At 37.3% G+C, this 25,473-nt stretch overlaps 1 protein-coding gene across 25 annotated transcripts in view; it reads right to left on the bottom strand.

The window, feature by feature from the left end:
• kcnma1a (potassium large conductance calcium-activated channel, subfamily M, alpha member 1a) overlaps nucleotides 1-25,473 on the bottom strand; it is a 235,492-nt gene that overhangs the window by 166,180 nt on the left and 43,839 nt on the right. For all 25 annotated transcript variants that reach the window (XM_067422357.1, XM_067422366.1, XM_067422361.1 and 22 more), the window contains exon 2: nucleotides 5,334-5,498. In XM_067422357.1, the coding sequence (XP_067278458.1) occupies nucleotides 5,334-5,498 (165 nt within the window). The remainder of the gene's footprint in view (nucleotides 1-5,333; nucleotides 5,499-25,473) is intronic.

Below are 25,473 nucleotides of genomic sequence, written 5' to 3'. Positions count from 1 at the left end.
TCTTTTCGATATCCTAGTGGCCAGTTTATGTCAATGCAGATGAGTAGGAGTTATTAGATACTTTGGTCAGATAAATCTCAATCACTTTTATTTGCAAGGAGATATCAAGAAAAAAAGTGTTCCCCTGTTTAGTGGCAATTTATAGAATTAACAGAAACTTCCAGAAAGCTGGAGACCAAAATGATAAAAAAAAATAAAATAAAAATAATATATATATATATATATATATATATATATATATATATATATATATATATATATATATATATATATATATAAATATAATATATATATATATATATATATATACATATAAAACAAATTAATAAAAAATAAATCAAAATATATATATATTTTATATGTTTATCATAAGATTGTGAATATATACAATATAATATATGCAATATTCCACCATATTTAGAGTTTTTTTCTGTAAAATGAGACCATTTTTATCAATTTACTCCAATGTATGTGGGTAGGGTGCTCTTTTAAATTCAGATATTCCTAATTCTCAAAAAAATGCAAAATGTGCTGCAGAGCTGAAGTGGTTAAAGTGAACTAATAAATCACTTCCAGAATTATTCCAAACTCACACAATGAAGAAACTAACTGATATGTGGAAGTGCTGAAAAAAATGAAGCTCCATCTGTAGATAAGGATGTTAGGGTACAGAGAGCTCAGTTTCATGGTACCACTGGTTGTACATACTGTATGCATTGCTAAAGTGTTTTTGAGATGAATTCCATCCAAGCTATCCCTTTCCATCATTTACCACAAGGAAATATGATCCACTGGTACATCCAACCCATTAGGTTGTTTAGACAGAACTCAATAGCTTAGATGGAGCCATGGGGATAAGTCCAAATAAAAGATCCACTTAATTTGTTTCACTTTGCTTTAAGCAAACGCACCATGGTATTTGGCTCAACCTGCTGGGATAGAATTGAAAAGATACACACACACACACACACACACACACACACACACACACACACACACACACACACACACACACACACACACAGTGGGTACAGAAAGTATTCAGACCCCTTAATTTTTTCTTTCTTTGTTATATTGTAGCAATTTGCTCAAATCATTAAAAAAAAGGTTCTCATTAATGTACACACAGCACCCCATACTGACAGAAAAATACAGATTTGTTGACATTTTTGCAGATTTATTAAAAAAGAAAAAATGAAATATCACATGGTCCTAAGTAATCAGCCTCTGATTCTTAGAGCTTGCCGTCCGGGCAAACTGATCTACCAAGAGCAAAGAAGAACCCAAATATCACTGTGGCTGAGCTCCATAGATGCAGTCGGCAGAAAGTTAACCATCACTGCAGTTCTCCACCAGTCAGGGCTTTATGGCAGAGTGGCCCAATGGAAACCTCTCCTCAGTGCAAGACACATGAAGGTTTGCTAAAAAACACCTGAAGGTGTCCATCTTGAACTCCAAGATGGTGAGAAATAAGATTCTCTGGCCTGATGAGACCAATATAGAACTTTTTGGTCTTTATTTAAAGCAGTGTGTGTGGAGAAAAATATCACCTGTCTAATACAGTCCCAACAGTGAAGCATGGTTGCAGAATCATGCTGTGGGAGTGTTTTTCAGCTGCAGGGAAAGGACGACTGGTTGCAATTGAGGGAAAGATGAGTGTGGCCAAGTACAGGGATATCCTGGATGAAAAACTTCTTCAAAAGTTAAAAAAAAAATAATAACTTAAATGCTTTTAACAAATGGCTGCAATATAAAAGAGTGAAAAATGTAAGGGGTCTGAATACTTTCCGTACTCACTGTATATAAGAGCTAATATATGTGGCTGAATCAAACATAACATCGCTATGATCCAATGCTTTCTTTACTGCTGTTTTCTCACCATTGCTCTTTCTGCCCCAGAAGAAATATTACCACTCCACACCTCAATACTTTCCGCTCACATGAATCATGTGAAACAAATCACATGTCCTAACAACAGAGTGACAGATGTCATTTATTTTGTAGCTTTATTAACTACATTGTTGAGAATTAAGAGACATTTACACTCAATTTTCAGTGATAAAGCATCCTGAATAGCTATAAGGGAATTGGGTAAAACTTTATAATTTCATTTTTTTCATGTCAGTGGCATCAGTTTGCAAGAAATTGCCTAAAAGACATTGCTCATTCAAAAAGTGTTAGGATCTACAGAAGCAGTTTATCTGAGTTTGTGTGGGTTTTTGGCATCCTTTACTACAGGACCTAATGTTCACAAAGTAAACAACTGGCAGGAACAACTGGAGATGAAATGAACATCTGATAGACAAACTGGAGCCTGGAAACTTAGATTGGTGGACATTTTTTAAGTTTATCTAAGATGAAATCTTAACCAATCAGAATCATTCAACCTGACGTGATGACGTAGCTTAGTTCAGTTGTTTTCAAACTGGGGTCCGGGGGACCACCTGGGGTCCTCCAGAAAATTTCAGAGAACAAAAAAATGGATAAAGTCTATGGAACATTCTAATTGTTTTACTTCTAAATGTTTCTCTCCTTTCTTGCCGTACATACTTTCTAGAATTGTATGTTTGCTTGGTAATTTTCTAGTGAGTTTCTCTCAATATAGTCCCTTTTATCTTGCTCACTGGGGTTGTAAGGTGGTATTTTTTACCCAGTAATTAAGCTGCTTACAAACATTTATTGTAAAAGTTGCTTATTCAAATACATTTTAATTGAAAATGTTTGTCAGGTTTATACAGTCAACATTAATTAAGCATAGCCAATTTAAGTTTAGAAACTTACGATGTATCTAACAGTTTAAATGTTTTTTTCATATAGAGGGATTTTAGGAAAGGGGTCCCTCAAAAAAATCATATTTGGGGTTCCTTTGCATCATAATGTTTGAAAAACCCTGGCTTAGTGATTGTGTGAGTATAAATGCTGCTGTATTAAGTGTGTATGCAGAGAGCCTACAAACTTGCTGATGAAACTGCAAACTATTCTTCAGGAAAATTTTCTTCAATCGATTGCATATCTTGACACCCAGACTTAATTTGTCATTTCTGGTCCTTGAGTGGTTAATTGTTAAAAACCCCTACATGACAATAGACAATGTATCTTTTTTGCCCAAAAACGTTAACAATGTCGCTAATATTACACCATTATTCTGTACGACCCAAATGAAAACCGTATTTACGAGGTGCTCTAAGTGTAGGGCCCTATAATTTCCGCGAACACGGAATCGCGGACGGAATCGCGGAATTGGCATATTAACGCTGAATCTGCATATAAACGCGGAATCTAGTGTTAACGCAGATTTCTCCGGAATTGTACATATTTGTAATGAAATTCTGTGTCGTGTGGGTGGAGAACGTATGTCTGAGGAAAGTGCAGACGGGGGGAAGCAAATCTCCGCGACACAACCCCTCCCGTCATTTCAGCTCGCCCTTCAAAACAATGAAAGTATGGCGAAGTTGGTCTCCACGGCTCTGCTTTCGGCAGCGAAAAAGTTAAGAAACTCGACGCTAACGGCGGTTTCACAGCTTTGCGTATGGAGAGCGGGAGCCACGCGCTCGTTGTGCTCAGGCAGCATTGGTCGCGCGCGCACCTGAACCGCGGCTCGTGTATTGCACAGACAGACAAATATTGTCCATTCTGTCAGATTTTCCGGTGTTCTGCTCGACCCCTGTCAGCTCGTGCTTTGATTTATAATGGGCACATTAGGCAGCAATGCATATCTGCTGCAAATGCGACCGATTTCCCCTCTGTTAGTCTGTTCCAAACATGCATTTAACATGCTGTATATGGGTAGTTTACATGATAAGTAACCTTAAAGTTAAAATTAAGCATCTAGTTTTAATCATTTAAAGGGGCCTTTGAAGTTGGGGGAAAAACTTCAGGCAGTGTTGTGTTTTCGTGTATTTTTATTTTTCACAGCTCTGGATATCATAATGGTGATTGTTAAACACACAGAACAATTCACTACATGATTTCATGGTGAAATGTTATTTTTTAATGTTAATTTTCAGCTTTAAATGTTTTACTTAATAGTACTGTATGTAAAAGATGATTCTTATGATTTATTTTTTTTAGTTCTTTTTTTTTTTTAAATACTTGAAAGAAAAAGCTACTGGAGCACTTTCATTTTAACTTATATAAACTATTATAATTTATTTTACCGGAAAGTTTAAAGCTAATAACCATTAATATTTGAAGTACTTGAAGTGCAGTGTTATGTCAAATATCATATTTGTCCTAAAAAGTAAATGTGATGTTTGTTACCTCAGTAAATTTAAGGTCATTCCTATTTTTTGTTTTATGTTCTATTATATTAACATTAAAAGCACACTCTTTTTTCACCAACATAACAGTAAAGGGTAAAAAAAAACTGAATTGCCAAACATTTTAACGGAAAAAAAGGAATCTGCAAAAATTAAAACGGAAAAAACGGAATTTGCAAAAATTAAAACGGAAAAAACGGAATTTGGGAAAAAATAAAACGGAATTTGGGAAAAAATAAAACGGATTTTATAGGGCCCTATAAGTGGAGTTGCATATTTCAATTGGGGGGGGAAAGCAACAAAGAAATGGCTGGTATAACTTGGCATTCATGAACCAGCCACTGTGGTTAATGAAGTTAATTTCATAGTCTGCTGATACATTTAGTCACCAGTCGAGTAGGAATGTCTAATAGCGACCGCAGCACTTGGTGACCCTTCAGTGATTTAACTGCTGTCAGTGTGAATGGCCCATTAAAGATTAGTCATGTACTGAAAGAGAAACACTAGACTGGACCAGTCTACTAAGGGACAGCACACCTGAAAGATGAGATGCAGAACTAGGAGCACAATATTCACAATAAATGAAGGACATTAAGCTACTGGAGTATGGGGTTAAAGCTTTCAGAAATGCACACCACAGTGGAAAACCACAAAAGCAAAAATGGATTTCATCCATAATTTGCTGAAGGTCATAAAATTAGGACTGCTCTCATTCGCATAACGTTCCCAAAGTAAATGATCTTCATTATGTGGTTAATTGACTCAATTGTTCATAGTTAATTGACCTGTCTGTGTCCAGCACAGTGCAGGCACTAACAGCTGTGATGATGAGCCCCACCCACACAAGTCACTGTTCAATATTACTGCACTCCCAAAAGCCCTTTATTGCGCTAGGCATGCTAATGACACCGTATTTAACAAAACACACGTAAATCATCTGGGTATAATCTTGACCTCTAAAGTCAGCTGTATGGCTTGGTCTGACAGAGCGTGCTCTAAATGTGACTGTGAAGAGATGTGAGGGAGCTTGTGGGCATCAAGTGAAGCTTTAGTGGGTGTGTGTGGCTGTCTCACCAGAACTCTGCCGGTAAGGGTCTGTGCAGAGATCATGACCCCTGCCCAGTCTTTGACTGAGGTCATCCAGCCCACCTCACTGGCTGGGGCCTCATCTTTTTCATTCAGGATCTTCGGTGGGCCATCAGCCTGACTGTTCACAGGGTTATTCACCTTCTGTGCCTCCTGGAAAAAAAGCACAAGGCAGAAAAGTAAGCAACAGGATAGTTTTAAGAAACAAACATTGTGTCACTGTGTGCCAGTTTAGTCATCAATCAAAAAAGACTTCACAAGTCTTGCAAGGCATTTTAAATTATTAAAATATATTTATTAAACAATATGTAGGTGTATATTGATGACATCAACCGCTCCTGATATAATTTTGTTATTGACAAATAAGATTTATTTTGTATCATCTAGATTTTGTCAAAATGATGGTACCTAAAACTGAGAAGTACCTAAATCTGAATAAATATATCAATATATATATATATATATATATATATATATATATATATATATATATATATATATATATATATATATATATATATATATCTCAATATATATATATATATATATATATATCAATATCTATCTATCTATCTATCTATCTATCTATCTATCTATCTATCTATCTATCTACCATAATATCATCAAACGTTGACAAACATGGAAATTATTTTTTCCTTTTTCCAGTTATGCAGCCCAGGGCACTTCATGATACATTTTATATTTTCAGAAATCATACCAAAATAAAGTCATGGAAAAACAATCACATAGAACTGAAAGACATAAATAATATTTCAGTTTGTTACTGTCATGAGCCCGGTTGTAGCAGAGATGAAGCTGGATCTAAGTGCAGCAGTCTTTAACAGCAAACTCAAACTAACAGAAAAACTCAGTTCTCAGAACTTCAAAAACAAGGACAGAACAAACCAGTAAATAGTGACAATGACAGACAACTACACAGGCATAACACAAGGCTTAAATAGAGCGTATGCACTGACTTCACTTTCCCATCAGAACAAGCTTTCTCATCCGGACTGAGTTCAGGACTGTAGTTAATAGGTGAATCAAATTTTCAGTTTGAATTAAAGGTTGGACTTGACTTTGATGACAAAAGATCCAGTGATCCAGGAATATTGATATGCAGCCAGGATCTTGTTTCCGGACATTTATATGTGCCTGATTTCGATGCCGGGGAAATACATAAAGCAAAAGCACCATCGGCCGGTTACGCATTGGTGTTCAACTTGAATGTCATGAAAATGGTAAAAAATCTTTGATTAGATTTGTTAGAGTGACTGTATAAATAGATCTGACAAGAAATCGGAGGTAGTCTATATTTTTATAAAATGGCAAAAGCTACAGAAATGAGAAGTAACAAACGATTAACGATTCGCTACAAATGACAAAAACAACTAGTGACTATAGTGATAGTGGTGATTTTTTCGTGTGGCTACAATTCAAAAGCTGTTTAACTGAACTGCACACATATTGACGCTTGAATAATATTCTAAAGTATAAACTTGTCAAACACGTTTGCAAAACATTTTGAATCCTCATGTTCATTTGGACTGGTCTCTCACTGAATCATCTGAAGCCATTTCTCAGCTAGTAATAAAACTTAAATTATTGCGCGAACCGCCATCACTGTTTTTCAGTTGTTTTCCTCTGAACATCTGCTAAATGGACATCTGACAATTTTGTTGCTTTGGGTGTTTTTTGGATTTAAAACTGTTTAAAATGTCTAGAGATAGAGAAGACTTCACTCGTAATGTGGCACTTTTGCTCTCAATGATGGTCCAGTGTTGAATCAGTTGAATCAACACTGAATCAGTGATGACATTAATGAGATAATCAAGTTATTAATTAAGTGATGATTGAGAATTAGTGATGAACACCTGCTGTTAACATAATAGTTAGGCTATATAAGCGTATTTAACGTTTTAGTGTCAAATAAAAAAATCTTTGTGCATACCGTCAGATCTGATATTCTGCAGGCATCCATGAAATAAATCCACATCCTTAAATGAGTACAGATTTCAAAACACTTTAACTTTAATTATTGTCTTTATATCATCAAGTCAGCTGTCCCTTTAGTTTTGTGCGAGGCCCTGTGCGGTCGCACACTTGGCACAGCCCTTGTGACTGTTCTGATCGTTTGTTTTACTCATGAAACCGCATTCATAACCCTATTTTTGCCAGTTTCTACAGCTTGACTCATGCTATAGTTTGACAGGCTAAAACCTGCATCACGTTAGACATCAAACTCGCTGTCAGGTTTCTGACAGCTGGGAGAGGCCTGAGAGGAAGGAGCAAGGAGAGGAAATTTTTGAGGCCCAGTAAAAGAGCATCTCTCAGACTGCCTGACGCATACAGCGCGGCTGGCGGTGTGTAGGCCGAGGCAGGGACAGCTATGATTCACAGGCTCAGGGAGTCGCTGTGGGATTCTGGGGTTACATCCGCAGGGCTAGGCAACACTTCATAGTCAGGTGGGTGGATGAAAATACAGCCATCATGCGCTCAGTGGTGCAGCCTGATGCTTTAGAAGCTGCACTGGAGGCATCACTCATTTTGAACTGTGGGTTGGCAGGGAACTAACACACTTGGGCAATGATGCATAAATAACAGTAGGTAATACTCTAATTTCTGCAAGAGCACAACAATCTTTTGAACATCTCTGTCTGCTCAGTGGGATCATGTGCTGGAACAGAATATCAGTATGATGTAAAAAGCTCTCTGTTTGGCAACAAAAAACAAAGAATATTATCCAGTTTATCCTAATAAAAATGGAGTAGTGATCATTAAATGGCTAGTGATGGACTGATGTATCACCAAGGAAACAAACTGATATTTAAATAGCCTTGTCCAATTGTCCAACTAGAAGAAAATGTGCTTGTTTGAACTACAAAATCTACAGACAACCATGTCAAAGCAATTTCAATTTATAAATAAATAGCATAAAATATATGTCAATTTGTGTAAGTCTTATTGTCAGTCATGTACCTCAAAGTGGGATGGCTGATACAAAACCAAAGCATGTGAACGTAACTGTATTAAGGACTCAAATACAGGACTGATAACTGCATTCTGTGGCTGTGACATGGCCTTAGACATGTAAAATATTAAATCAGTCCTTCACTAGTTTTGCAGGTGTTGTCTAAAGCTGATGATGAATAAGTTTTTTGAGCAGACAATGTTGCCGAGCATTGCGGGTAATGTTGCTTGGGCACTTTCCCATTGAGAATGGGCAACACCTTTAGAAATTTTAGATTGTGAGCCTCGTCTCATCTGTAGGGTTGGGCATCGAGAACCGGTTCTAACTTGGAACCGTTTAAAAAATAACGATTCCATTGGAATCGTTTAGAAAATTTATTTTCGGTTCCGATCTTCGGTTCCAAACGCGCAAGTTTTGGTTTCCATGGCCACCTGATTTCCGGTGCTTGCGCGCCCGCTTGTTCTTTTAGTCATGGAAGCCCGGTAAGCGGCTCTGAAGTGTGGATTTATTTCACTTTTAAAAGCCTGGGTCGGCACAGTGCAACTAGTGTTGTCAAAAATATCGATACTGAAATATCTGAAGAGATACGATAGCCTGCTCAGCCTACACAATCGATCCCAGCTGCTCTCCTCTCCTCTCCTCTCTGACCGACAGCGAGTTGACGCGCAGCCGCATATTCTCATTCAGCCGGTTAACCTCTGAACACGACGGACGCGCGTTCTGCTGGACTTTTCCTTACGACAGCGTGTTAGTATTAGTGTGTGATCGGTCTGAATTTCGCGCGGGATTGCACATAATTCTACGAATCCCCGCAGATTTCAAGCTCACATCTGAAGCGCACGCACACACATAGCCTACCGTAATAAAGCCGCCCCTGACATACAAGTGCAAATATTCGCTTCTTTTTACAGCTTATTATTGGTCAAATACACTCAAACAAATTCTCAGTGCACATTTTGAACAGTATGTAAACACAGTCATAAACAATTCAGGAAGAAATGAAGAATGAGTAACAGGAACAGTGTTCAGGATCCATGAGTGCGACAGTTCTTTAAGGGACAGCAGTCATTTGTTATTCAAAGTCAAACTACAAAAAGACAAACGATCACACTGCTCTTGACTGATTAACTTGTCTAACTTTAATGGTTTTATATGAAAATATTTAATTTTTTGCAAAAACATTATCCAATGTTATTTTAAATTTATTTAGCCACTTTGCGTTTTTTTTATTCAGTTTCTTACCTGAATGTTAGACCTACCTGAAAAAATAAAGCAGTCTATTTCATTTATATCTTTTATTCTATTGTATTTATTTGTGCAATTTTTTTTAATATGTATCTTTGTTTATTCAATTTACCATTCAAAATCAAGCTTACTTGTGCTGTGTGTAAACTATTGCAACACAATTACCCTGTTGTAAAAAATACATTGAGTTAACAAATATTTGTGTGATAATTTTAATAGTAATTGATCAATGTTTATATATGAGAAAAAGCTTAAAAGCTTTATCATATAAAGTGATCTCTTCAGAAGAAATGTTTGATTGCCTAGACTTTCAAAAGACAGACAAAAAAAAAAAAAAAATTATATAAAAAATATCTAATTGACAGTATATGCAGCGTTTTCCCCCCCGTTTTATTGAAAATAGCATTGAATATCGATGTGACATGTTTTGACTCCACCCCTCAAAGAATCGGAATCGAGAATCGAAAAGAACCGGAATCGAAAGTAAGAATCGGAATCGGAATCAGAATCGTTCAAATCAAAACGATGCCCAACCCTACTCATCTGGTTACCCATTGACGGAAACATTGCCCAGCAACATTGCTCAGCAACAAAGAGTTGCCCAGTGTATCATTACCTTGAGATTCAGTCCACAACACTGAACTGGCTCTGGGTGTTAGGTCAGACATAAGGACGTGAACACATCCCAGGAAACGCTGCACTGCCACAGAGGACACTAAACTGTGATGGAAAGATGTATGGTTCAGAGGAGTGCAAAACTAATGACAGTCTCAGGAGGAGAGAAACTCTTCTGTCAACTAGAGGGAAGAACAAAACATGCATGCATCAGTGATATTAAAACTAAACTCCAGGATAAATGAAAACCACTGAGCATTAATAATCTACTTGCTCGATGCAGTCCTGGTTTAGCACTTGTTACAGATGCTGCTAGCAGAAAGTACCAGGTTCTAAAGATAGCAAGGAAGAAGACCTTGGGTATAGCTTCATTTGACTGAAACAGGAAAGGCTGGGCAATAAAAACAGGTGTGTGAGGTGGTTTATCCCAGGACAGATATATATCAGGGTGTAGCAAGCCAGTGAGGTAGTAAAGACCATAGGCTGGCAAGATAGCAAGGAAGAAGACATTGGGTATATCTAATTGACTGAAACAGGAAAGGCTGGGCAATAAAAACAGGTGTGTGAGGTGGTTTATCCCAGGACAGATATATATCAGGGTGTAGCAAGCCAGTGAGGTAGTAAAGACCATAGGCTGGCAATTTTTTTATTTTAAACGCTGGTGGGTAAAGAGTTAAAGAGACTGGCACTGCAGGAGATACAGACATGACCATCTGGCTCCAGAAGATGACCACCTGCCCAGGCTTACAGCGCAAAGGTTATGCTGAGCTATCAGACAGCCCATAAACTGACTGTTAAAGTTACAGTGATTCAAAGATTCAAGTGGACTTTTAAGTGGACTCAAACCTGTTTCTGGTTGTAAAAGTGTCTCAGTCTATTACATCCTGGTGTTTGTAGTCAACAATTTTTGAATGTCATAATAAAAAGTAATAATTTTAATTATATTTTTAAAAATAAAAATAATTTAAACAATTTAATATATATATATATATATATATATATATATATATATATATATATATATATATATATATATATATACACACACACACACACACACACACACACACACACACACACACACACACACACACACACACACACACACACACACACACACACACACTAACCTAAAGGATTATTAGGAACACCTGTTCAATTTCTCATTTATGCAATTATCTAATCAACCTAATCATCACATGGCAGTTGCTTCAGTGCATTTAGGGGTGTGGTCCTGGTCAAGACAATCTCCTGAACTCTAAACTGAATGTCCGAATGGGAAAGAAAGGTGATTTTGCACTTTTGAGCATGGCATGGTTGTTGGTGCCAGACGGGGCGGTCTGAGTATTTCACAATTCTTTGTAAACCCTAGAAATGGTTGTGCGTGAAAATCCCAGGACTGAAACTTTGACTGAAATAACCACTCGTTACAACCTAGGTATGCAGCAAAGCATTTGTGAAGCCACAACACGCACAACCTCGAGGTGGATTGGCTACAACAGCAGAAGACCCCACCAGGTACCACTCATCTCCACTACAAATAGGAAAAAGAGGCTACAATTTGCATGAGCTCACCAAAATTGTACAGTTGAAGACTGGAAAAATGCTGCCTGGTCTGATGAGTCTCGATTGTTTTCTTGGCACACTTTAGGCCCTTTAGTGCCAATTGGGCATCGTTTAAATGCCACAGCCTACCTGAGCACTGTTTCTGACCATGTTCATCCCTTTATGACCACCATGTGCCCATCCTCTGATGGCTACTTCCAGCAGAATAATGCACCATGTCACAAAGCTCAAATCATTTCAAATTGGTTTCTTGAACATGACAATGAGTTCACTGTAGATCTCAACCCAATAGAGCATCTTTGGGATGTGGTGGAACGGAATCTTCGTGCCCTGAATGTACACCCACGAATCCCACAAATCTCCATCAACTGCAAGATGCTATCCTAAAAATATGGGCCAACATTTCTAAAGAATGTTTAACCATTAAACCTTGTTGAATCAATGCCACGTAGAATTAAGGGAGTTCTGAAGGCGAAAGGGGGTATATAATACTTTTGTTATTATCATTATTATCATACATTAATATTAATATAATACAACAGCAATGTAAAATAAATATAATGGAAAAATGTATAGTTCAGACTCATTATATTATTTTAATTTATAATACTTTTGCCTTAATTTCGCTTAATTTCAGCAGAAAACAAATTAAACTAATGTAAACAAATGAGTCTTGTTTCAAATCTAACAAAATGCTATCCACAAAAAAGTTGGAAATATGCGAATATGAAAACAAAAGTGGTGTGCACGATGCATTCCCAAATTCACATTAAACACACACTTTCAGGGTGTTTTCACACTTGGTCCTTTTCAGGGGTCTGAGCGCAGTTTGTGTGATTTTTGGCCCATATGTGAACACTAACGATCTCAGACCCCTTTAAAGCGAACCGAGCCAAGACCACCACGGGAGGTGGTCTGGGTACTGTTCGATCTCATCTTATGGTACGGTTCGCTAAAAACATGCAGTCTGAACACAAACCGCTCTGGGATTACTTGATTTTTTATGTTCGCAAATTCCAATGTAGTTTGGCCATATCAGATACCTCCGTACAAATCGGCTGTTCATCGCGGCTGATTCTTCTGACAAATCTCTACAAATTATTTGTTCACAACATACACTTGTTTTTCAACTGCTTCCGAACTGAGTGAGAGAGACGCGGCTGCACGCCTTGCCAGTTTAAAATGGTGTTACGAGCACACACACCTATCGCATGCACAGAAGCCAGCTGTCACAACGCGTGAAATAAACAGAATCTTTAGCGTCTTATTGCATTTATTTAAAAGCGTCAAAACACACAAGTTTCAAATAAACAGGTGTTTTTTTCTTTAGTGGATTTAAACATCTGCATTATTAGTCTTATAAAAGAATTGATCAGTGCAGAATATGCAGTTCTTCATACAGTGAAGAATACCGTATGTAGTTTTTATTGCATGTGTGATTATTCCATTTCTTACTTGAATGCTGCTTTAAGGCATATCTATACTTTGCCTGGAAAATTTAAAGCAGTTTATTCAATTTGCATCTTTCTTTTATTATTTTATTGTGTTTATTGTTTTATGTTATCATTGCCTTCTGCAATAAAATAAACATGACTCAAGGAAAACAATTCAAATGTTAGTTACAAAGGTGGATGTGTGATATAGCTAAGTGAAAGAAAGCATTATATATATATATATATATATATATATATATATATATATATATATATATATATATATATATATATATATATATATATATAAATAATTTAAGATAAACTGCTTAACATAAAGTAATAATAATCTTTACAAACAAATATCTTGGTTACTGAGGAACAAACTATGTAAGTGAATGGCATCAAATATTGAAGCCCATATAGGGTCCGCCGTCAAACACTCACCTGGACTAGATCCAAAAAGCAACAGTATGAACACAAAGGGTTGTGAGACCACATTCCTACTAAAGGGGACCAAAAAGGATCTGAGTCCTCTTTCAGGGACAGAGACAGTGTGAACGTAAAGAGAACCGGGTCCTTTTTCACTTGGTTCACTTCTTGGTCCACTTAAAGGAGTCTGAGTTCGGTTCTTTTAAAGAGGAGCCAAGTGTGAAAACACCCTCAGACATCAGGTTTGCTTCACTGTTAACTAGGGATGTACTGATAGGATTTTTTGGGCCGATACCGATTTTAACAAACAATTGGCCAATTCCGATACCGATATTTGTCACTTGCCCTCTTATTTAAAATGTTGTCATTAAAATGCATAGTGTTTTGATCATGTTTTAAATCAGGAAAGTTAACCCTTAAAGACCGAGACAGCCGCCCGCGGCTAAAAATAACTATCGTTCTAAAATGTTTAATAACTTTTAAACCGCAAATCCAATCTGCATGCTGTAAACTGCACCATAAAGAGGAGAATCTCCGCTTTCCATAGGTATAATATGTTTCGCGATTGATCATTCAGAGGCTCCGTAGTCGGCGTGGATGCGTCATCAAAATATGCAGCGTTGATTTGTCCAGGAAACACACGTGGGTTGTTCCCCTGAGCCAAACAGAAATTATTTTTTTTATTAGTCCCATCCCCTGTGTCCAGATTCGTTGAAACTTTCATCAACTCAACCAATAAACACAGTGTTTGGTCTTTTGAACCACGAATCACGTTTCTCTGAAAAATGAACGTGGGTGTGAATTTGCATGCATCATGAAACCAAACAGAAATAAACGTGTGCAAATCGCTCTCTCTCAGAGCACAGCCAGTATATTCCTCTATTTGTATGTAGTTTGTGTTTTTACACATTTTCACTATTATATTTTCCTCAATTTGTGTTTGAGAAGATTATGTGCAGAGAAGTTGAAATGCCCGTTTATGAAAATAGCCGCCCACATGTAAAAGTAGCCTGGGTATATTTTATTTCATGGTTTGTTGTCACAACTTGATGTATTGTTTGCGTTTGTTTTTCATGCACAAATTATAATATATTTCTCTGAAGAAAAATGTTTGTTTCAGTATTGTTATAATATAACAATCTTTCTATTTACTTTATTACTTGAACTTTTTAGGACACATTATCAGTAAATAAAATACACCTGTTTTCACTCAAAAACCTAGAAACGCCTAGAATATTATTATAATAAATGGCTATAACTTGCTGAGGGATTGTTACATGTAGACAAAATTTAATCTGGAAGTGTAAAACAACCAAGTCTAACTTTCTAAAGGAAAAAATCCAAACTTCAAGAAGTTCTGTTCGAGTTCACAGTAAAAACATCACATTTTTGCTGCCATTTTTCTTGAAATTATATTAATTTAATCCATTCTCAGAATAAATAAATGTAAAATTGGGACATCAAATGAGCTAGATGGAAACTTCAGGTTCTCCTGTTTAAAATGATATATAGCACTTGATGCTAACTGCTATAATGGGGGAGAAAAACAAAGAAAAGTAGAGGCACATCAGGCGCCTCAAAAATGTTCTAGGTCTTTAAGGGTTAAATAAATAAAATAAAAACATACAATAACATAGCCTACTAACAGTGGCGGCTACTGGTCTGTCAGAGAGGGGAAGCTCATTTTTGGCCAATTGTCTTATTTATTTAAAAGTAAATTCTGCCCTACGTTCCTTTTCAAGAAAATTGTCTTTTACCCTGTGAATGAATGAACGATCTAAAAAAATATTAAACTCTGTAAAACTGAAACAAGGAATGTGGTGTATAATTGTGTGAAATGTATGATGAAAATCAAGCAATTTCGCCAAGCAAATATCAAAGAAATAGGTTGCAGCAGTTTTTATTTCGATTGAACTTGAGAAATCCGCGATGGGACTGAGCGCGAATAGCTTCAGTGATTCCTTATAGTACAGAATCGCTGTCAGTCAAAAGGAGATGCAGACCCTCCAATCATCACGCAGAAGCTCGGAGTCCGGGCCAGTCCACTCCCCATTCACTCCCAGAGACGCTGAGCGTCCGTGGGCGGGACATAATCGCAGCGTTTATCCAATGACCGTCTAGTTTCGAAGCGCTGAAAAAAAACGTTCAAAGCAGCCCCATTGAAGTCAATGGACGCTGGGCTTCAATAGGGAAATGCACTGTGACGCTGCGGGAATGTATGAGAAGGAAATCGAGTCAGCCGACCTGCTATATGTAACTGATTCTGAACGAACTCGTCTTTGAGATGAACGTTTTCTAACGCATTTTTAGTCAATACAATGTTAATATAATAGTACATATTTGACCATTAATTTTGAGACATTATAAGGGAAGCCGAGCTTCCCTTGCAGTCTTAAAGAAATCGCCACTGCCTACTAACTAGTTTATTGCTGCATTATAAAATTATTTCTAATGCACATAGACTGGATCCATCTAACATTCAGCAGGCCAACATAAATACAACATAAAAAATATAACATAAACATTTCTTTTTAGGTACGTTAAACAGTTTCCAGGTACCGAAATAAAATAAACAAAAATGTTAAATAACATTCCATATTCTTCATTGTATAAATAAAAAGGATATGTTGTTAATAAATTGAGACATGCATCGCAACAGACTATATCATTATTTAATTCAGTCACAGCCTTTTGCGATTTGATCATCACTTTAAGCCACATCACCATATTGATTCTAAATTTAATTATAATCAGTATTGATTTGCTAATGGTGAGGCTGGTGTTTCAGAGAGCTGATCTGTCAAAAACACATAAGTAAACTAGTCCTATTCAGCAGATCAAATTTCTCTGTCGTTCATGGGGACTTAACCTTCAATACACAGTCGCTGCAGGAATAGGTCAACAAAGGTGTGCTCGGCCTGTCCATCACGCTCCAAAATAAATTCCCATCTCCTCAAGCCTCCTCTGCCACATCGCACACATGCTTGAACCTGTCACTTGGTGTAAATACTGTAGTTGGTGTGCTGTGCCCACAGTGCATACACTCAGATCAAATTTCGTTCTGATCAGATATCACCATGTGCTCAGCCTGGCCTGGAAAGTACATCTTTGAGTGTGTTAGCAAAGCCACTCAAGATATGAATCTATTGAGTTCATGAGAGAGATGCGGGGAAATAAACATTTAAAATCAAACATATTGTAGGCTTTATTTTGCTTAAATTGATTAAAAATAATAACAACAGCAATAATAAGTCATTTTTAATAAATAAGTCATGCGTGAGTAATCTCACACATAAGTCCTATTCACACTCAAGGCAAAAACTTTTAAGACAACGATAAAGATATATTTATACAAATCTTTTAAAATATTAACGAATAGCAGAGTTCACACCACAGCTACTGTTTATTGACAAGAGAAACGATATCGTTGAAATCCCTTACAGAATGATTTTTATCCAGCTGATGAAAGATAGCATTGACAGCCAATCAGAATATATTCTGCTGTAACAAGCTTGAGCATTTAAAGTGACAGGAAAGCGCACGCTTAGAATAAACAGAACTAAGGATGTGGAAGACTAGCAGACCAGCTGAATAAACGATAATGCTGCTGCTAGTCGACTAGGATTCACAATATTTTTCTTGCACATTTAATGCTTTGCTTTATATTTTTACAAAGGCTACTTTAAATTACCGCCATGTTTTGAATGTGTTGGTTTACTCTGGCATTCGTGGCAGCTTCAGAGAAATGTCTACTTGGAAGATGGGTCTGGAGGGTGAGGGAGAACACTTTTGAGAACACAAAACTTTTCACAAAAATTATCTTCTGTCATGTCAAACTGTAACAATTAAAAGCTGCACTATGCAACTTTTACATCCACTAGAGGGCACCTATTCAAAACAAAGGCGTAGTTTGATGACACCAAGTTTGAACGAAGCATCTTGTGACATGTGGTCTTCACCTCACAGCTGGTGGAAAATAGGACTGGGGTAGAAATCATGTTGATGGATGCGGTTATTAACGCTACTGTAGTATGAAGCAGAGCAGGACAGAGTGTTGTGGAGCTCAGCACGGCCACTGGAGCGATTGTTAACGAAATGAACAACTCGCGATGCGTGCAGCGGGACGGGAACCAGTTGCCGGGCGTGGCCACTATTTTCACTTTTCCAATCATGGGTAAGAGGTAACGTAGTTCTGTTTATCATATAAGATACATTTAAGTGTTGAAAATGATGTTTTGACGTTACTCTGTGCGTTTGCTCAGCAGCTGCTGTGACACTTGTTCACACTGCTAAGAGTAAAGTGCGTCTGCCAAGTAAACAAGAAACCGAGGGTAATGCAGATATGACGCCACTGACAGGCGACTCTGTCAGACACTATGATCAGACGTCCTGGCTCCTTGGTTAAAATAGCCATTTTCTCACAATTTACAAATAATTGGAAACATTTGGGATATTGTAAGTATTTAACTGAACAAAATATATAACACATGCCTAGTGGTTTTTGGATATTCTACAGCAAAAATACTACATAGTGCACCTTTAAGCTTGCTTAGGCTTGTTATAATACCGGTTAAGAGGGACAATGCGGTATGCAATTTTATATCAGATTAAAGAACAAACATTATGAATAAAAACTCGCTTTACACTTGTACAGTTGCTATATCAACATCCTAACATCTCATTGTAAATGGATCGCATATACAGATTGTTTCCAAGGGGCGGGGTTAGACTAGTTGGTTACAAAATTTCCATTTAAACAGTTATGAAATTAGTTGATGCGCATGTCCCTAAAGAGAACAATATTGTCCATTGGTGTGGACACTAATATAGTCATCATTAGGTTGTGTCCAGTGTCCTCCAGTGTTTTTTTACGTGGCTGGCATATTTTTTAAATCGTTTTCAGTGGGAGCACAAATGAGAGTAACAAGGCGCTATTTCATGCTATTTCATATTTCATGCAATCAGCTTTTTTTTTTTTATTGTCACAGAGAGAACGCGTCGCTCATCACTGTCACTTTTTACCCAGCCGACCAATCACAGTTGTAGTGGGGCAGAAAAAATTACAACACCAACCAACTGCCACATTCTACTTGTACAACAGCAACAGATGACAAGCAACAGCGTAAAAACGGAACAACCTTATTTAAAACTTTAAGTAAGCAAAGTACTTACATTGTACCGATATCATTTTTGGTTTGTCAACCATACTCTGGCAATCACGCTGCACACTCTACAAACATACTGACAAGAACTGTCCAGGTGAAAGCTGATTACTTCATAGAACCTTCATGCTTACTCCACCTAAATCACAGTTCTCAAGCCCCGCATGTGAGCTGTGAGCTGAGAGAGGTGTGGCGTGTGAGCAGACTCTTCATGTGGGTAAAGCCATGAATTATACATAAGGTCTCAAACTGATGGCTGTGCAGATTCAAGCAGACAATGTAAACAAGAAACAATTTCTACTTCATTTGAGCGCGCTGTGTGAGCGAGGAATAACAGGGGCTGTGGAACAGTGAGCCATGGGACACTCCATCAGCAATTTTTTCACCTGTGATGTCAAAGCCTGAGCTTCATAGGGCAAATCCAGCCTTTTTCACAATGCAACAGACAGAAGGCTTTAAGCAGACCAAGAACCAGCAGTCAACACACTGAATTTAACGTGACCTTGCTTCCTGACCTCACCATTGTTTTTCTAACAGTCTGTTCCAGGTCAGACAGGGCAATAAAGTTCAGCTAATTAAGAGTTTCCACTGTCATTTGTGTGCCTAACAGTTTTTATTTTTTATTTCTATGAATTTTTAAAATAGGATCCGTATATCTGTTTATTCATCTATATAGGGAGGTTAATGATTATTGGACAACCGATTAATTGTCGATAATATGTTTTATCGATAGAACTTATCAATTATCGATTAAGCAGGGTCATGTGCATGCTGCTCAATGGCGACAAATGTAAAGCAGACACATGGAAAAATGTAACGAGTGTGCTGGCAGTTTGGCATGTTTGGGACCATTACAGCTGGAGTTACACCTAAGTTTGTGTATGCATTCGCAGCCTTTTGTTTTGTGCAAGTTGTAATATTGTGTTTATATATTATAGGCCTATCTATATTTTATTTATCTCATATAGGATGCAATTTGGTTAGGAATTAGAGAGATAGTTAAGCGTGCCGGTGATACTCTTCAGCTCACAGCACAAACAGCACTGGACAACTAATAATGACTATGATTGGGACTGTCATATTACACAACCTTATGAAGAGAGCAATATTTTAATTAAACAGTTTCTAAGACTGGATTCCGTGTGTTTTCCACGTTACAGAAATGAATCCTTTTGAAAGTTACAAAAGTTGTTTAGATCAGAGTAGTGAGAGAGCTGCTCCAGGAAGAGCGCATCCACAACACGAGTCACGCATTCTGACTTGCACCCAACTTAGTTCAAGTGTTCATTCACATCCTTTTGTGCAGATGTAACTTGTAATATGTTGATTTGACATATTGTATTAAAGGTAATATTTGATTGATAACTTAAATATACTACTTATTTAATAATCATATCAACTTATTTTACAATCCTACTAGCCCTTTATTAAGTTTAAAAACCCTTCTTATTCATTTGGTGAAGAACATGGTATTTGAGCTGCATTTGCTCACCGTGTCATGCATTTGACTATAATCAACGCATTCGCAGTGTTAAGGATAACAATTAATCAATTAATTTATTGTTTATTTAAACAACGATCGATCGTGGGAATTTGTGTGAATTGACATTCCTAATATCTACCCATCCATCTATATTAATCTATTTATCTATATCTATATATATATATATATATGAAACAGTTGCCAATATAGTGTTTGAGGTTTCCCGCCTATCCATGCATGGCCTGCTGGCCACTATTCACTGATTTTACATTTCATCAGTAAGAGCAGAGTGTGCAGAGCAATAGTACAGCTGTACATCAAATACTGCAATACACACAACATAATGGAAGACATGTCAGAGCTCAAAATAGGACAAAATGTTGGTGCACGTTTTGCTAACTCATCTGTGACCAGGACAGCCTTTGTGGTGTATCGAGAGCTGTGGTATCTAGGGTAATGTCTGCATATCACTATGTAGGACAAAGTACATCCAGTAGGAGTAACTGTCAATGCAAAAGGAAGGTGTCTTGATAGGGCTATACAGGTACTAATCCAGATTTTCTCCAAAAAACATAAAACCACAGCTACAAACTTACTGCAGAAATAAATGTGCACATCAACTCTCAATCAAAGAGTTGATGTTTCCATCAAAACTGTTAGTCAAGAGCTCGATAGAGTAAATTTTCATGGTCGGCTGCTATAGTCAAACCTTTGGTCACTCGTGCCAATGTCAAATGTAAGTATCATTGGTGTCAACAGTGTAAATAGTGGGCTATGAACAATGTGAAACATTTATTCAATGATGAGTCCACCTTTACTATCTTGCGGTGTGGGGAAGCCCCAAAGAGGCTCAACACTCATAACTGTTGCGTACCTAGAGTGAAGCACAGGGGTGGATCAGTGATGGGCTGCAATGTCATGGTATTCCCAACTGTGCTTGACGGGCGCATCAAGAACTACCGAACCGTTGTAGAGGATCGTGTTAACCTAATGGTTCAAGCATTGTACCCTAAAGGGGTAACCTAAAATTTATATCCATCTATCTATCCATCCTTCTGTGTTGACAAAAGTACCGACTTTGGTATGACGCTTTGAACACTGTTGTGCAGAATCATAAAAACCTCTGACTTGCCATTGTGCTCACACGCTCATCAAATATGTCTGTGATTGGCTACAATGATGAGTGCTTCAAAAACATGTTGTAAATATACATCAATGACACTCATCACTTAGATACACAGAGGAACGTTTGAAAGCAACCATCTATCAACGGACCAGTCCACTGATGGACGCCTGCTTGTGCTTTGAAACTCTCCCACTCTCTCTTTCAAACATTGATCATTGTAGCCAATCACAGACATATCTGATGAGCGTGTGAACACAATGGCCAATCAGAGGTGTTTACAACAGCACAGAGTGAAGTCTGTACTTTTGACAACAGTACCATCCCTCCCTCCCTTCCTCTCTCTCTCTCTCTCTCTCTCTCTCTCTCTCTCTCTCTCTCTCTCTCTCTCTCTCTCTCTCTCTCTCTCTCTCTCTCTCTCTCTCTCTCTCTCTCTCTCTCTCTCTCTCTCTCTCTCTCTCTCTCTCTCTCTGCTAAATGTTGCAGTAAATGTAATAAACTATAAATTAAATGAAATACAATGCACATTTTGACAGCTGAAACAGGGCTGACGGTGATATGCCCTCACTTGGGAGTTGCAATAATAATGAATGGCATAGAGCAGGTCATGTGACCAAGGCTGATCTAACAAGACTTGGCTTTAGAGCAGCTGTTCCGGCGACTTCCATTTGCATCACTGGGGAAAACTGTACTCCGTTGCGAGTGCTATTTTTAGCTTCACCCAGGGAGCTGGGGGAAAAAACAGTTAATCCGTACATGCTCTGTTTCCCATTTGCTATTTTAATATCAGTATAGTTAACCAATAACACAGGGTGACCATTTTACACTCCAACATTGTAAAAGAGATAGCAGCAGAGGGAGTAACAGACCATAAAGTATATAATATGTTTGCTTTTCTAATTTCAGAATTACTGTTATGTGAAGTTTTGAAGTTGTCTGAGAATGTACCTTACTATTTACAAGTACTGTATTGACACATTCATTCGCCATTGTAAAAACAGTTGTTTAGCGATTTTAAACTAAAAGCAAGGATAAACTATTTCCCTAGTGACTCATTTATAGAGTATACATTCTGTCAATTCCAGATTTTCAGACCTCACCAGCAATCAGAACAGTATACAATCAGGGGTCTACAATAAGTCCTAAGGTTAAAGGGACCTTCTGAGAGCCATCAGCACTTACGAGCATTACGAAAAGATGCAGGCAAGCCCATCATACACTGACTGACACAATGAGGTTACCTGCTAAAAACCACTTAGTCCAAATGGGAAGCTCTACAGAGAGTGGTGAAATATGGAAAAAAACTGATATAGGTCTCAAAAATGGTTTGGTAAGATATGTGGAGTTCTTATGAGAGTAGCATCAATAACATACACACTGGATGAATACCAGTGATTGGAGGAGGAGGTACAGAGAAACTAACAAGTCAACATCCTCTGATGGTCCTAGAGCATCAAGCCTAATTATAATCTACTTCCTTCTAAAATCAGGGGGAATCATAGTTTAAAACAATGCTATTCAACCCCCTAAACCTAAAATCTGTGATTGTGATTGATTGTGATAAAAGTTGACCAACAAGAACACTGATTTAGGACCATGTCCTACTTGGGTAAATCACAGTAAGTATGGTACCATAGAGGATTCTTGAGAGAACAGAAAGTAGATGAAAGTGCAAAATAAAGAGAATTTATACAGCTATTATTTGTATGTGAACTGCTCCCTTAAAGCAGAATCTTAAACCTCTCTACTGTCTGATTCAGGTTTAGAGCTTAAAGCAGGGATGCCATGGGCTTGATTTGAGGATTACACAGGTATGAGACAACATAATCTATGCCTCTGGTTGGACGTGCCTGCCTGTGATGCCAGACTATTTATATTATTATTATTCAAGAGTATCTCATCTCATTTCACACTCACACCAGGCCAGTAAAATACATCTAGTGTTGAAACGTGAAGCCTCAGCACAGCACAAATCCCTGCCTTAACCACAAGATATTATTATGACCAACACAACCCTTCTTATTCATTATTACACGTGTTCTCATCCCCCTTATAGCATGATATATTACAACTAGAAGAGAAAACAGACTTGTGATAAAAAAAGATATGACTATGCTAAAAGGATCGTTTCATTATTGATTCACATTTGATTCTTTTTTTAAGGTCAAAGTTTCCCCCAAATAAATGTATGTATAAAGTAGGGCTGGGTGATAAGATACAATTGCTGATTGCAATACAAAGTAAATAGAGAGCATGAACATTGTAAAAAAAAATATAAATCATTTTTGGAATGTTCACCTGTTTAGCAAGAGTTAGGCCTGTCGCGATAGTCAATAAATCAATTAATCGCACGATAAAAACAAAAGAACTTGATAACTTTTCCGGCCACGATAATTTTTCATTTGCATGCTTGTTTGTTTTCCTCGTCTCTCTCGCTGCTGACTGCGTGCGCCTCATCCGTTTGGGGAGGTGTTTATACTCGTGCAGATGCCGGTGTGATGAGACGTCATGCTCGGCCAGATTCGCCTGGAACCCCTGGAACTCGTGCTTCTTCGTTTGTGGAACAAAAAAGTTAAGAAATTTGACGTGCACACCGCCAAACGAAATGGTGTCTTGTTTGCTCCACGTTGATGTCATTTTTTCGCACTCGTGCGGACGCGTCGGTTATAAACAGGGCTTAACGCTACACTGAAGTTGGCAGTTTGATAAATGTTAATTCTTCAGTTCAATCTTTGTGTGCTAAAAAGGCACAAGTTCCTGTAGAGATAGCAATTCACATTCTCCTTTTTTTGCCAAATAAATAAAACGCATGTCATCAATATCTTCTCTCTTGCTGTATCACAATCTCACCTAGCTTTCCTCAGAGTTGGTCAAGTCTAGTTCGTGCATGATTATATGATATAAAAAAATTGTAATACTGTATCCTAAATTGTGGATAATTAGGCTATATATCATATGCTGAAGTAAATTTCTAGAGTGCTAATGCTTAAAAGAAAAAAAACAACAAGAACAACAACAACCGTACAGAACCGAAAACCGTGACCCTAAAATCGTGAACCGAACCGTGGGTTTTGTGAACCGTGCCACCCCTAATATTCACCTAAAACACAATCATCAAATCAAACACTCAAGTGCATTTTTTTTTTTTTTTTGTAAACAGAGCCCATTGCTTTTTTTGTTTTTGGTTGTTTTATTCATTTATTGTGGATATTTAAAATGTTTTCTGTTTTCAGTGTTAAATATTCTTTAGAAATAAAAGTTTCTTTGAAAAGGTGTACCTGCATTATTATGCCATTATCATTATTTTAGATTTTTTTTTAAAGGTCTCAGAACGACAATAGTATTGTTTATCGTAATCATTTCTTGGCCAATTTATTGTCCAGCTAAATTTGTTATCGTGACAAGCCTAGCAAGAGTATGACATATTCTGGTGATAAAACCGTCTGGTTTCACTCAGGACCAAAACCTGCCTTTAAACTTGAAAAAAAAATAAAGATTTTAGATTTATTGTGAAAATTATCAATATCGACTGATATAATATTTTTTGCCAATATTACCCAGCCCTAGTAGAAAGTAAAACTATGAAATACAAACAAACAGAACAATTAATTAACAATAAAAATAAATAAAAATAACGATTATTTTCCTCCATCTCTGACTTTTTCCCCCACAAATAATACAAATGAACTAATACAATGTATTGTTTGTTATTTTGGGCAATCAATGCCACATACATCCAATCATATTAGATTAGCTATAATATAATGTAATGTAATGTAACGTAAAGTAACGTAATATAATATATAATACACACACTGTATAAACAGGTGACATCTAAAAAGCAGGGTTTTTTTTTTAAGAAGCCTTGTTAACAGTTTTAGTTTCTGCCAGAAACAAATTAAGCAAAAGTCTGCAATGTTTTTAACACAATTGTTTGGGAGAACCTGCCCATTTCCATTACAGCTCAAGAACAGGCCATGGACCCAAGAAGCGTCACCCTCTCATATCTTGCCTAAAACACAAGCCAAACGCAGAGGACGCACTGCCTGTGCATTAGTGCTCCTCTGCAGAGCATCCAGGCCGCATGTACTGCTGTTC

Source organism: Pseudorasbora parva, chromosome 17 (genome assembly GCF_024679245.1).
Source record: "Pseudorasbora parva isolate DD20220531a chromosome 17, ASM2467924v1, whole genome shotgun sequence".
Taxonomy (NCBI): domain Eukaryota; kingdom Metazoa; phylum Chordata; class Actinopteri; order Cypriniformes; family Gobionidae; genus Pseudorasbora; species Pseudorasbora parva.
Note: the sequence above shows the minus strand (reverse complement) of the source record. Positions and strands in the feature narration are given on the sequence as shown.